At 49.4% G+C, this 14,140-nt stretch overlaps 1 protein-coding gene across 9 annotated transcripts in view; it reads right to left on the bottom strand.

Annotated features, from left to right (window-relative positions):
• The window catches only part of LOC105497437 (OCA2 melanosomal transmembrane protein), a 387,654-nt gene that overhangs the window by 299,037 nt on the left and 74,477 nt on the right, over positions 1-14,140 (bottom strand). For 7 of the 9 annotated variants that reach the window (XM_011768534.3, XM_071067305.1, XM_011768528.3 and 4 more), the window contains 4 exons: positions 13,712-13,784; positions 9,638-9,807; positions 7,401-7,483; positions 6,064-6,217 (listed from right to left, as the gene is read on the bottom strand). In XM_011768534.3, the coding sequence (XP_011766836.3) occupies positions 6,064-6,217; positions 7,401-7,483; positions 9,638-9,807; positions 13,712-13,784 (480 nt within the window). The remainder of the gene's footprint in view (positions 1-6,063; positions 6,218-7,400; positions 7,484-9,637; positions 9,808-13,711; positions 13,785-14,140) is intronic. The other 2 variants (XM_071067306.1, XM_011768536.3) reach the window with 1 other exon arrangement.

Consider the following 14,140-nt stretch of genomic DNA (forward strand, 5'->3'; position numbering starts at 1 on the left):
TCTAGGAACGATGCAATGTTGGCTTCACTGCGGGAGAGCCCACAGGGCTGGCGATTGCATCCAGCTCTCCCTTCATCATGTGGGCCTTCCCCTAGGGAGTGCTGGACACAGAAGTCACAGAAACACAAGGTAGAACATCCTATTCCTTTAGCACCCCTGCAGCCTTTTCTACCTTCCACATCAAGTTACAGACACAACAAAAGGACAGTGCTGGGGTTTCACAAGTTGTTGCTTAGACTACCTATATAAAATTTATATTTGCAAGTTATACTACTATTATAAGAAAGGAAAATCATATTACTTTAAGTCCACAGAATATTTATCAAGATAGACCATAAACCTGGGTCATTAAGAAAAAAGTCAACAATGCCCAGACACAGTGGCTCACATCTGTAATCCCAGCACTTTGGGAGACCGAGGCAGGCAGATCACTTGAGGCTAGAAGTTCGAGACCAGCTTGGTCAACATGGCAAAAGCCCGTCTCTACTAAAAATACAAAAAGTAGCCAGGCGTGGTAGTGTGTGCCTGTGGTCTCGGCTCCTTGGGAGGCTGAGGCATGGGAATCACTTGAACCCACGATGCAGAGGTTGCAGCGAGCTGAGATTGTGCCACTGCACTCCAGCCTGGGCAACAGAGTGAGATTCTGTCTCTCACACACACATACACACACACACATATATATAAAGTCAACAAATTTAAAGAATTAAATATAGTGTAAGTTCTGTAACTATAAGTGAATCAAACTATAATTTAGTAATAGAAAGACAACAGGAAAATCTATAATATCTAGAATTTAAACAACACACATCTAAATAATCTATGGGTCAAAGTGAAAGTCTCAGGGAAATTTAAGAATTAGAGAGAACTAACTGAAACTAAAAACACAACAGATCAAAATCTGTAAGATGCAGCTAAAGCAGTGCTGACAGGGAAAATTATAGTAACAAATGCTCATATTAGAAAAGAAAGATTTGTTCCAGGTACGCAAGTCTAGTCTAATTTTCTAAAATAAATCAACATAATTCACCATATCAAGCAGCTAATGAAAAAGCCATATGAGCACATCAACTGACACAGAAAAGATGCTGAAAAAACTCAACACCCGATTATGGTTTTAAAAAGAGAGACAGAAAGAAAGGAAAAAACACAACAGAAAAAAACCCTCTTAGTACATTAGGAAAAGAAAAGAATTTCCTCAGTCTCATGAAGAGCATCTACAAAAAACTAATAATATCATACTACATCGTGAAAGATTGAATGTTTTCCCTTTAAGATTGAGAACAATGCCAATCTTACCATTCTCATACTCGCCACTGCAATAAGGCAAGAAAAAGAAATTAAAGACATACAGATTGGAAAAGAAGAAATAAAACTGTCCTCATTGCAAATGACATGATTGTCTACATAGGAAATCTCAATAATTTTATTTTTAAAAAACTCTGAGAAGTAATAGATAAATTCAATAAAATAACAAGGTACAAGATTAACACACAGAAAAATGCATTTATATGTACTGACAATAGATAAGTGGAAATCAAAATAACTCAGTACCATTTACAATTGCTCCAAAGAAAAGGAAACAGGTAGAAATTAAGAAAAGATGTGCAAGATCAGTATCATGAAAATTATTTTAAAAATCAAAGAAAACCAAAATAAATATTATGTTTCAGGACTAGAAGGCCATTCTAAAATGTGGATGTCAAAGCACCACATGAAAAAGCAATTGAAGTCCTAGAAAATAGAAATGTAACTTTATTCCAATAAAGCTGGATGAAGAAGCGGGGAAAATGTATATGGGAAAAAATGGCCACAGAATAGCCAGAACAATTTTGGGAAAAAAAATAAGTAAGTGTGAGGAATCACTCTTCCCAGTGTCCAAACTGACACCTGCAATAATCAAGAGAGTGTGGTACTGGTGGAGGAACAGACACATTACCAATGGGACAGAATAGAGAACCCAGAGATACACCCCACAAATATGTCCAACTAACTTTTAACCAAGGAGCAAATGCAGTTCAATTGAGGAGGGCTAGTCTTGTCAATAAATGGTGCTGGCCCAATGGGACATTCATAGGTTTAAAAATGAACTTTCACTTAAAACTCTCACACAAATACAAAAAATAACTCAAGGCCTGGCACAGTTGCTCACACCTGTAATCTCAGCACTTTAAGAAGCCAAAGCAGCAGACTCTCTTGAGGCCAGGAATTCAAGACCAGCCTGGGCAACATAGCAAGACCCTAATTCTACAAAAAAATTTTAAAACTTAGCCAGCTATGGTATTGCACACCTGTAGTCCCAGCTACTTGGGAGACTGAGGCAGGAGGATCACTTGAGCCCAGGAGTTTGAGGCTGCAGTGAGCTGTGATCATGCCACTGCACTCCTGCCAGGGTGACAGAGTGAAACCTTGTCTCAAAGAAAAAAATAATAATAATAAAACTAACTCAAAATAGATCCTGGTCTTAAAAGTAAAACTGAAAAAAAAAAAAAGAAAACCAATCTTTGGACTCTGAAATTATTGCAACGAAGCAATAAGTTCTTAGACTTGACAGCCAAACCACAGTCCATAACAGAAAAAAACTGGCCCAGCATGGTGGCTCATGCCCATAATCCCAGCACTTTGTGAGGCCAAAGTGGGTGGATCACTTGAGGCCAGGAGTTCGAGACCAGCCTGGCCAACATGGTGAAACCCCGTCTCTACAAAAAATACAAAAAAATTAGCCAGGCGTGGTGGCACACGCCTGTAGTTTTAGCTACTTGGCAGGCTGAGGCAGGAGAATCACTTGAACCCAGGAGATAGTGTTGGAATGAGCCGAGATCAGGCCGTTGTACTCCAGCCTGGGCAACAGAGGGAGACTCTGTCTCAAAAAAAAAAAAAAAAAAAAAAAAAAAAAAAAAAAAAGGCTGGCACTGTGGCTCACACCTGTAATCCCAGCACTTTGTCTCAAAAAAAAAAAAAAAAAGAAAGAAAAATTATAAACTAGACTAAGAGAAAATATTTGCAAACCACATATCCAACAAAGTCTTCATAATATATAAAGAACAGTCACAGCTCAACATTTACAAAAACAAACAATTCAATTAGAAAATAAGCAAAAGGCATGTACAAACATCACACTGAAGAAGATACACAGGTGGCAAATAAATACATGAAAAGATAATGTCCAACATTATCATCATGAGAGAAATTAAGTTGAAAGCACAGTAAGATATCGCTGCACACCAGTAGAAAGACCACACCCTGTCACGTGGTCTTTGGGGCAGGGGCACGTGGACAGCTATGACAGAAGGGCCTTGGACCACCAGATGTGTAGAGCAAGCCGTGTAGGGAGACCTGCTGAAAGACTGCCAGGAAACGGACGGGCTGCATGGGGAGGCAGCCTCTGGAGGTCTTGGGCTGCCACACTGCTCGTGGAATACAGGGACCGCCCTCCAAGGCCCTTCCTGAGACCCTGCCACACTCCCTTCTGTGTGTGGCTGGTTTGTGTGTAGTGGCCTCTGCTTTTTGTTTCTACAAGGGCCGAAACCATGTCGAACTGGCCTCTTTACAGGACTTTTAAAATCTAGAGATGGCTTTTTGTAGAGAAGGAGAGGTTTTTTTCTAAATGACTAATAATAATGACCATTAATTAATAAAAATTAATAAATCTTTGCTAATTATGTAGTTTTCGAAGGTTGAACAATTTTACACAAAAGGTGAACAAACCCTAGAATAACAGAGAAGCCTATTAAAAATAATTGCATTGTATTTTATTTTTTAATTAATGACTGTTAACTAATTAAAGCACATTGAATTTATTAAACCTATAATTGCAAAATAATAGCAAAAAGGGGGAAGAGAGAAACTAAATAAATTCAGTGGACACCACTGGAAGTTACTAAGGGAAGAGCTCATTACTAAGAAAGTTGATCATTACAGAAATAGGATTTATCTTAGGCGGGCAGTGGGCCCTGCTGGGTATTAAAATCATTAAGAGAAAAGGTGGCAGGGAGCTGGGCACCTTTCTCCACCACCTCAACTCCCTGGACATTCTCCGCACCCCTGATAGCGGGACATCCAGACACAGGGTCCTCCTCCCGGACGCAGCCCAGACCCCTGCCCACCTGTGAAGCATGGGCGCCCCAAAATGGAACCTGCAGCCTTCAGATCTCAATTGTAGTCTATAGGAAATACGATAGAGCAGCTAATTAATCCCATGAGGAACCCAGCAGCTGAATCAGGGTATAGAACATTCTACAGAACAACAGAACAGGATTTGTCAACTAGATGGTGGTGTGGTAAAGACTTTGCCTGGTCTGAGGACGCCACCGTTAGAAGGGCCCTTGGCTGGCTTCGGGGTACTCAGCTTCGGGACTGTTCCCTCGTTACCGAGGAGAGGGCTGTCTTGTGGGCCTGGGGCGGTGTGTTCTGCTGTATTCTGTTCCCAGTGTGTTCTGGGCATGTCCTGCATGCCCAGACTGTATAAAATGTAATTTATAAATGGTGTGCACCTGCTTGCCTTCTGGGAGTCGGGATCTTGGTAAGCTGAGGGTGTGACTATCTAATCGGCCCCCACAAAAACTCAGGCTCCAACAGGCCGCCCGGGGCAGAAACACTGCATGGGGCTGTCTCTGGCTGCTGGAGGGAGGGGCGTGCTCTGTGTGGGCCCTCCCAGGAGAGGAGATCTTTCAGAAGCCGGCTCCTGGGTTCCTCCAGGCTCAGCAGGTTTCCACTGCCAGGCATGGCAGTAAACCCCAGCCCAGAGGACAGCTGCCCCTGAGCCTGCGAGTTCCTGTGTCAAATCACACAGTGGTCATGGGAACCGTGAAACAGTAATATTGATTTAAAAGAAGATCAGGCTGGGCGCAGTGGCTCAAGCCTGTAATCCCAGCACTTTGGGAGGCCGAGACGGGCGGATCACGAGGTCAGGAGATCGCGACCATCCTGGCTAATATGGTGAAACCCCGTCTCTACTAAAAAATACAAAAAACTAGCCAGGCGAGGTGGCGGCGCCTGTAGTCCCAACTTCGGGAGGCTGAGGCAGGAGAATGGCGTAAACCCGGGACGCGGAGCTTGCAGTGAGCTGAGATCCGGCCACTGCACTCCAGCCTGGGCGACAGAGCAAGACTCCGTCTCAAAAAAAAAAAAAAAAAGAAAAGAAAACAGATAGAAAACGGAGGGAACAAAACTGTTCTAGAACAGAAGAGATGTAAGAGATAACAATCCCGTGAGTGGCCCTTGTTAAGACAGGTAAGGGTTCAACTTACTGGGGTCATCATTCCTCAGCAGGTAGACTCAACAACCACAGGCAAAATTCTGGAATTTTCCTGGTCACTCCTCCAGCCTGCCATCTCCTCAACATCCTCACGTATTTCTCAGACCTATCCCCAGTTCACTAGGAGGCACCTCTAATGGTCACGTCATGCACTGACCTTCCGGGCTCCTGTCCGTGTTGTGAGGAAGATTGATTTCATAGTTAAATCAACAATGGACCTGCCCAGCCCAAGAAGGGTCTGCACGTTGCTTTGTGCTGTTGAAGGCACAGCCACACTTAGAACTTTCCAGAAACATCACATTGACTGGACTTAAGATCACATGTGGAAATGCCCATGAGCCAAGCTGACAGACAAAACAGATAATCAGATAATCCCTCTGGGCACACAGCCTCAGGCCATCCATGTCCCCTCACACACACAATCCCACAGTGCAGGTGGGCGCAAATGAGTGTACTCATCACACAGGTGCAGACTCTGAGTCTCAGAGGAGACTGCAACTCTTGTTCCCTCATGGTCACACTTGGAGTGAGCAGCGGAGGGAGGGTAGAAAATCGAATGCACATTCTGTTTTCTCAGGTACGCTTCTGCTCCTAAAACCCATCCTTCTCATGTCAGTTGCCAAGATTCAGCAAATATTCCTGTATGGTTCCCTTTCTACCTAGAGAGAGGGACACGCTCATCTTCAGGAATGATGACACTAGTCCAGTTAGATTTAGGAGTCAGGACCGAGCCCATCCAGGGTGTCGGAGGTCTCAAGCCTCCCTGACGGTGGGCCCAGACAGATGGGGGGGGCAGGTGTGAAAGTTACCTCGAATATGATCAACGCGTAGACGCCCGCGAGGATGGCCGTGGCGATGGTCACTTGGGCTTCTACACTCGCGTGGAGGTACTGATAAGCCATCAAAAGAGGGACAGCCTGGGTCTGCTGGAGGGAGGCCCGGATGCTGATGGACACCGTCTCTCTGCAGAACAAAACGACGACCTCACTGTTCACAACGTCAACAGTTAGGGCACCTCCCTCTATATCAGCCAGACATTAACCAGAATCCAAATGGATCTCAGAACGATTCAGCCCAATGCCCGATCTCACAGCTGGAAGAGCAGTGAGCACAGGCCAGCGGCATGAGACACAGGACGCAGCCTCCCTGCGGCCAAGCCGGGCCGGTCCAAGCAGGCCCCTCAGCCTCCCTGTGACACCACCTGACAGTGAAGAGTGAGTAGGGGCCTGCACAGAAGACACCAGCCATTGAACTGGCTCTTCCTCCTCCCCAACATACCCAACCACTTCACCTGCTAACTAAGAGCAAAGCCAGCTGTTTGAACTCCAGTCCCTGAGAGTGAGGAGACACGCTCCAGACGAGAAGCCTGCAAGCGACCACAGGTCGGTGGCGGACACCAGAGCGTTTTTTCAAGTTCAGTCAATACGTTTTATGGGCTGAACTGTGTCCCCTTCCTCCAAAAACAATTCCTAGGTTGAAGTCCTAACCCCGAGTACCTCCAAATGGGACTGTAGGTAGACGTAGGGTCTTTAAAAAGGTGAGGAAGGTTAAATGAGGTCATGGGGATGAGTGCTAATCCAGTAGGATGGGTGTCCATACAAGGAGAGATCAGAAGACAGGCACAGAGGGATGGCCACCTGTAAGCCAGGGGAGAGGCCTTGGGAGAAACTGACGCTGTCGACACCTTGACCTCAGACTTCCAGCCTCTAGGATCACAAGGTAAACGTCTGACAGTTAGGCCACCCAGTGTGTAATACTACGATGCGGCAGCCTTAGCTGTCTAATACGCCAACCAAGAGTACCGACTGAATATGAAGCAGCATTAGTTAAGGAATAAGAATCCTAAATTTTCTAGAACTCTCCATTGTACAGCTTCACAATATTAACGAAATTAGAACATCAACCAAAAACTGCCATTTGTTTCAAAATGACTTCTGCAGTCAACCCTCTTACATCCTGACACCCATGGCTACGATGCCTTCTCACAGCCTTTGAGTTCACTGTCTACACAGCATGAGCACCGTGTCCAAGCCACATGCTGACCTGGTGCTGCGTGGGCCGAAACTCAGTGTCCTGCAGGTCAGACTCCTTTAAACGCGTGTGTCCCGGAGAGCCTGCCCCAACATCTCACTCACTGAGAACTCACCTGCCCAGTACCTCAAAGGTCCTGCTCATCACGGAGCGCTCGCTTCTCCTCGGATTTAAATACACCGTCCAGTTGTGAGTGACCTGTACAAGCCAAAGCATAAAGTTATGGTGAGGCTTTTCACCTGAGACACCATCTGGGATCTGGCACTGCTCGCTCTAGGTATTTGTTTCAAATAAGAGGAGAAAGAAAGAAATGGGGGCATCTTTATTTGAGCTCTCACATATCTGATGTTAGAAGCTACTGCTCCTATGTTAGCTCTGATGTTAGGAGCTGGGAATTTCCACAATTTGGAGAGCTTTCTTTAAGAAAAAGGATTCAAAAGAAAAAATGCAGAATTAGCGTACAAAAGCGCAAAAGGCATAGAAGTAGTGATTTAATACAAGAAAAACAAATCACGCCCAGACGCGGTGGCTCACGCCTGTAATCCCACTTTGGGAGGCCAAGGTGGGAGATCACTTGAAGCCAAGAGTTCAAGATCAGCCTGGGCAACAGAGCAAGACCCCTGTCTGCACAAAAAAATTTTAAAAATTAGCCAGGCCTGGTGGCATGTGCCTGTGGTCCCAGCCACTTAGGGGCGTAGGCAGGAGAATCCCGTGAGCCCAGAAGTTCAAAGTTACAGTGAGCTGTGATCACACCACTGCACTCCAGCCTGGGCAACAGAGTGAGATCCCCAACTCTAAAAGTTTTTTAATAAAAATTTTTTAAATTTAAAACATGAATCACTCCAAGTTACTAGAGACTTGGAGGACTCTTCTGAGCTCTCTGAGTCCCGAGAACTGCTTCTGCAACTGCTTGCAACCCGGAGGCAACAAACCCACCCCCCCCCAAACCTCCCACACCCCTGTGCACAGGAGCCCCTGCAAGGAAGGGCCCCAGGGTGAAGCTTCATTCCCTGCCTTGCATGTTCTTGCCCCTGGGGCACAGGACAGTGATCAGCTAAGGAGGCAGCCTGGGGAGGGAGGGGGATCCTCAATGGGAAGATGCGAATCTCACCCACCAATCACAACGGACACTGAAAACAGGATCTCTGAAACTGGTCAAAGCGAAGAAGCATATGTATGAGAGAAGTTCTTTTAAGTACCTCAGTGTTTGCAAAGAGCGTGTCTGGGGGAAAAATCCTTTAGTAAAGATCTCTGTGTTTCCATGTTTCTGGGGCTGGATTTGCCCGTGGGCATTTTGGGTCGGCACGTTGGGAAGGGCCACCCCAGAGAGCAGGGAGGTGCCATACAGATCATTTAACCTGGGTTATTAATATGCAAGTGCTGGGGAGGCAGCAGGACCGCAGGCTGGGTGAGGTCCTGCCCTTCTCCATGCAAGGCCCAGGTCAGAGGGCAAAGGCCATCGCTCATCACCAAGGAGCCCCTTGCCAAGGGGCTCTGCTCTTCACACGGGGAACCAAGCTGACATCCTAGGACCCTGGCCAGGGCAGCCGGTTCAGAACATCGGTGTTGCGTCAGCCATGGTCCAGGACACTGCATGCTAGTTCATAACGAGACCTCAGCTCTGTGCACCATGCTCTGCAAGGCAGGAAAGGTGAGGGTGCATTCATTCCTCACACGCTCCACTGCAGGTGATGCAGCCTGCGCATGGGCGGGGTTTCCTGCTACTGGTTATAACGGAACATCCATAAGCCGGGGCTGATTTCCACGCAGAAGTCACAGTGATAATGCAGAGTGGAGTCTCCCAGGCCAGGGCTCGGGGGCCAGGCTTGCATGGAAGGGGCCCTGCCTCTGGAGTCTAGGCTCTGGGCTGCCACGACAGACACCGCTCCCCGGCTGCCTTTGCAGGATGTGAATGAAGGCTTGACAAGGCTCAGAGACAAGGCTGCGCACAGGCCTACACAGATGCAGCAGCTCAGAACTTAGGCAGGTGTCCACGAACACAGTAATGTGCTGTGGAACTGTCTTCTGAACCATGACGTAAGGCCCAGACTTAACTGCACTTTTACAACACCAAAAAAAGTTTTTTCATTTCAAATGTATATTTCCTGAATGGCCCGGCAAAACAGTTTTGAATAAAGAACTTGCAAGCCTGATTGTACTGAAATGGCAAGAATTTGATAAATGGAGAAATGGTAAACAGAGAATTTCAAAGACAAAGCAAAACATAAGAAGAGCCAATGAACTGACTAAGAATGGTGTCCTCGCCTGTGGCTCCCCATCAAATCCACTCAAGAGGAAACACAATTTATTATGAGATGAAATGAGATTTCACAATCCTTTCAAATAAATTACCAGCATAACCTGCTGTGGCCGCCGCCACCTGGAGCCCGAAGTGTCGGCCTGGGTCAGCTCCACCAGGAGGCGCTCTTCCCTCCCAGAACGACTGGGCCCGCTGGCCACCAGGGCCCCGGCCAGGTCCACCTGCAGCAGCGTGGAGTCCCCGTGGCTGCTGAGGTTCACGGCTGGGGGAGTGTCAAGGAGAACCGTAAAGCAGGCAGGAGGAACCCCATGTTCCCACCGCCCGCCAGACGCACACCCTCCTCTGACAGCGTGCGAAGAAACACGGTTCCCCAGGTGCCCCACGCCCTCAGCCATCAACACAATCTTCCTGCCTTTCCCATTGCCCACATCTCAGCCCTCATTCCAGACCTCACTCCCCTGAAGCAGGTCGTGACCCTCGTATGAGAGGCGCCCCCCACACCGGGGGAAGGGTGCATCCTTAGCTGCAAAGATGGAGGGAGGCCAAGAGGGACCTGAACGGACAGGCCTTGCCAGGGCCCCTCCCAGCCCGTTTCCTGCGCTTGCTCATGTGCTCTCGTCCGATCACGCCTTTCACGAGTCTCCACTCTTCATCAAACCTAGCAGCAGAACCCCAAGCTCAGCTGTTTCTTGTCAGGCAACACTTATATGAAACACATGAGTGTGCCTTTTCCTTGTTAACCTGTCCTTCGTGTCTACTCTGCAGGGCCCTGCTTGGAGACGCTAAGAGGGCAGGGAAACGGTGTTTTTTCCTCCCCTCTGAATCACAGTCTCCTCCACATCCTCTGAGAGCCCAGGCTGCCACGCTGGGTGTGATACAAAATGCATCACCTGGGAAAAAGGAAAGGCGGGAGGGGGAAGGAGGAAGAGAAGGGGGAGAATGGGGAGAAGGGAAGGAGAGAGAAAAGGAGAGGAGAAAGAAGAGGCAGCAAAGAAGAGTAGGAAGGGAGGGAGGAAAAGAAGGGAGAGTGGAAGGAAGGGAGGGCGCCCATAACTGACCTGCTTGTGGAAGTTTGCTGGCTTCTGTTCATTTGCCCGTTGCCCTGGGAGCCTCTGACAGGCCTCCCGCAGATAACCATTCAGGGACAAAGCACTTCAGGTGCTGCAATTACAGGCTTCTAAAATAGACCCTGCAACTACGGAACCCACACAGCCCAACTGTGCTGCGGGAGACACTGAGGTTCCGAAAGAAAGGTGGCTGTGCCATTCACCAGCTAAAGGAGAGTGGTGCTTTCTCCTGAAGCTCTCCCCTCACAGCAGCCACCCCCGGTGTCCCTCACCCAGGCTCCTCCCGAGGACAGGCCAGAGGGCCGGGAGGAGGCCTCAGAGCTCCCTGCTCAGACGACAGCCCTGAGGATGTTGTTCCGGGCCTTTCCAACCAGCCCGAGGCCCCTCCTACCTCACGTCTACACTGCGCGCCCTTTCTCTGAGAATCACCTTGTCGGGGGCGGGGTCCAGCTGGCTTCCCCTCCTCCCCAAGCAGACCTCAGGCCTGCAGCCTTCACAAAGCTCAGGGTCTTTTGAGAGGGTCCGTGAGTTTCCAGAAACCGCTGTTAATCCCTGGGAACGCTGGGAACGCTGCCCTTTTCCAAGGAGCCTGCTGGAGGCTCAGATCACCCCCATCGTGGCTGGTGACCCATCGTCCCCCCTGCGGCCTTCAGCTCTCCCAGGCTCTCTCCCTCTTCGTCCAAATTCCAAGGCCACGCAGGGAGCAGGAGAGAACTCCCTGCCCCCACCCATCCCCACCCCTGCCAAGAAAGGCAAGCTGGCCTGTCCCCTGCGGGGATGCACTCAGGCCGCAGGGTCCCGCGTGGGCCTGGGGCACTCAGGCTGCTTGAGAAGGAACTCGGCAAAATGCCTTAGAATAAAGGGGGCACCCTGGGTCCCGGGTGGGATGAACAGAGGGCTGAGGCTATCGTCCCATCTTGGTGCCCTAAGCTGTCGTGCTGGCCTTGTGATCTCCACTGACTGATCAGGTTCAGTGCCAGTGTCCCCCGAAATCTCCCCCTCCTGCCTGAGTCCCACTGAGGACGGTTTCCGGACAGGATCCCGCCTCCCCCTTCAGGTTCTTGGGTCAGCCTGGCAGCTGGCTGCTCTATCTCCCCTGCCCCCTGCGGGAAGTCGTGCCCAGGAGGGCGGCGTGTCCTGGGAACTTCATGAAGGGTCCAGGAACACGGGGCACGTCTTGCCTTTCTTCATCCTGGGGAAGCGATGCAGAGGTCGAGGCCCAAGAATGAGAAACAAAGTCTGTCAGCATCACACAGCTCGTTGGTTCTCTCACACGGAGATACTTTAAGGCTCAGGCACAGTTTTAAAGTGATGAAGAAAATACAAACACATGCACACGCGCTCAGCTGACATCAGCACCGCCCTGACCCCAATGGAAGTGGGAGCTTCTAAAACTGTGGGTGCCTCTGTCCACGGAGCAGAGGGAAGCACAAACCATGACCAGTGCCCCCCCACCCACCAGAAAGCCTCCAGCGCCAGGCCTTTCTGGAAGGCTGCTGGGCAGGTTGCTGGCTGAGGAGAGGGTGCCCTGGGAAGATGCAGTGAGACTGCCAGAAGGATGACAGAAACCAAGGCTACGCAACCGATGACAGCAACTGCAAGGAAAGCAAGCCAGTTTCCTAAAATTTCAGTTCACTGAGGCTATCAAGTAAGTAGGCTAAAGAAAAAAACATCTTGCCATTTAGCTAACTAAATTAATTCCTTTTTTTAAATAATCATCATCAAAAATATTTGGCCTGATCAGAGCACCCCATCGGAGGGTCCCACCTCTCCAGGACCCTCCCCGGAAGCCCGCCACCCTAGCAGCACCGGGGTCTTCAGGGACCTTCATGCACAGACACCTTACTGACCACGTTCATTCCAAAAGAGGCTCTGGACCCCCGCGGGAGAGCTGGGAAACAGCGCTCCCACCCTTTCACCCAGAAAAGGCTGGGCGGACATCAGTTAACCGCCCACTCCTGATCCCAGAAGGAGGCTGCAGCAGAAACAACTCGCCTGAAATCTAGAGGAAAACAGGTGACTGTAGGGAGAGGTGGCTTCCCTGGGACAGGAGCCAGCCCCACACTTCGGAATCAGGCAGGATTCAACCAGAAAATGTACACATTGCTCAAGGTCGAGTGTGGGCTCACATGAGCGTGGCAGCCCCTGAGAGCCACAGATGGAGGTGTTCACATCTTCTCGCAGGCTCTTCCTCCAGGAACCCCAGCGGACGCTCCCCAGGAAGACAGGAAGCCCGGGGAAGATCCCGGGAAAGCATCCCCCGGTGATGCCAAGCTTCACCCTCTCCCGCTGCCTCTACCTCCCCTAAGGAGCAAAGGCCCTCATTTGCTCGGGAAGTGCATCAGATCTGGCAGCCGGAGGGTGCAGTGGGAATTCCTGCAGCTACGAGAAGGCAGGAGGGGAAAAAAGTAGCTCTTACCCCAGTGGCAGGGGTGGGCATAGAGCAAGGTCTAGCAGACAGCTGGCAGGGCGCCCGGCAATTCTGAGTGTCCAGGGCACCAGAGGTTGCCACAGCAACCGCAAACCTCAACACAGCCGAATTCTTGCTAGATTTACATGAAACCTCCAACTAATGCCTGCAGAAGTCAAGGCATGCTCATCTCCAAGCTTAAACACCACTGGCCTCTGTGTCTACTATCCTACAGGATGTGTATGACTTCTGACGAAAAATTCTGAGGCATGCAAGACGGCCAGAGCAAGCACAGCAGGAGGTGCTGCGGTAGTCACCAGAGCCGGGTGACACAGCCAGGATGGCATGAACTGGAAGATGGGTCACGCTGAACGCACAAGAGATGGGGGGGAAAGGAGTATCCGGGAGCTAGGGAAAGCCAGGTCCTGGCTGGAATGTGCCCTGCTCTCCCCCTTCCTCGCTCGGAGAGCTCCACCACCAACCCCGCCACTGTCTCCCTGGAGCTCCCCGCCCCTCTGTCCTGAGACCCCATCTCTCATCAAACATCTGGAGAAACAACATTCAGGTGGGTGGGAATGGTAATGGCCTGTGCCGTGGCCTTCAGCAGCAGTCACAACCGTCCGTGAGTGTCTCCTTGCGTTTCAGATCTCAGCCAGGCGGCCGGCCATCTCAGAGTGGATTTTGGATACAGTAGTTCTCCAGCGGCGACAAGGCCAACAGCTGCCAGAGCTTTCCTTGATCCGGATACAGGCTGAACAAAATCTGTAAGAATCAGAAACGTTGAATGACGGAGGTGTGGTATGAGAGCAGTAAGGTAGAAATCATTCTGAAAACAGTCGAAAACGGATGTGATGATGGGGCTACTGTGTGTATCCAGAACGAAGCAGCTTACTCAGAATAGCTTTGTCTTAAATATTAAAATATTCTGATTCATTATTCTGATTCATTACAGTGTTCAGCTACAATGGGCTCTGATTATTGATAACTGCCAATTTTAAGGATTAAATGCCTGGCCATAAAATTAAATCATCAAAGAGGTACAAATGTGGTTTTCTCACATTGGAGAATAAAGGAATATGACCCCTCTAATGGTTAGAGCATGTGTTTGTGGTAGTAGG

The sequence above is a fragment of the Macaca nemestrina genome, chromosome 7 (assembly GCF_043159975.1).
Source record: "Macaca nemestrina isolate mMacNem1 chromosome 7, mMacNem.hap1, whole genome shotgun sequence".
NCBI lineage: Eukaryota > Metazoa > Chordata > Mammalia > Primates > Cercopithecidae > Macaca > Macaca nemestrina.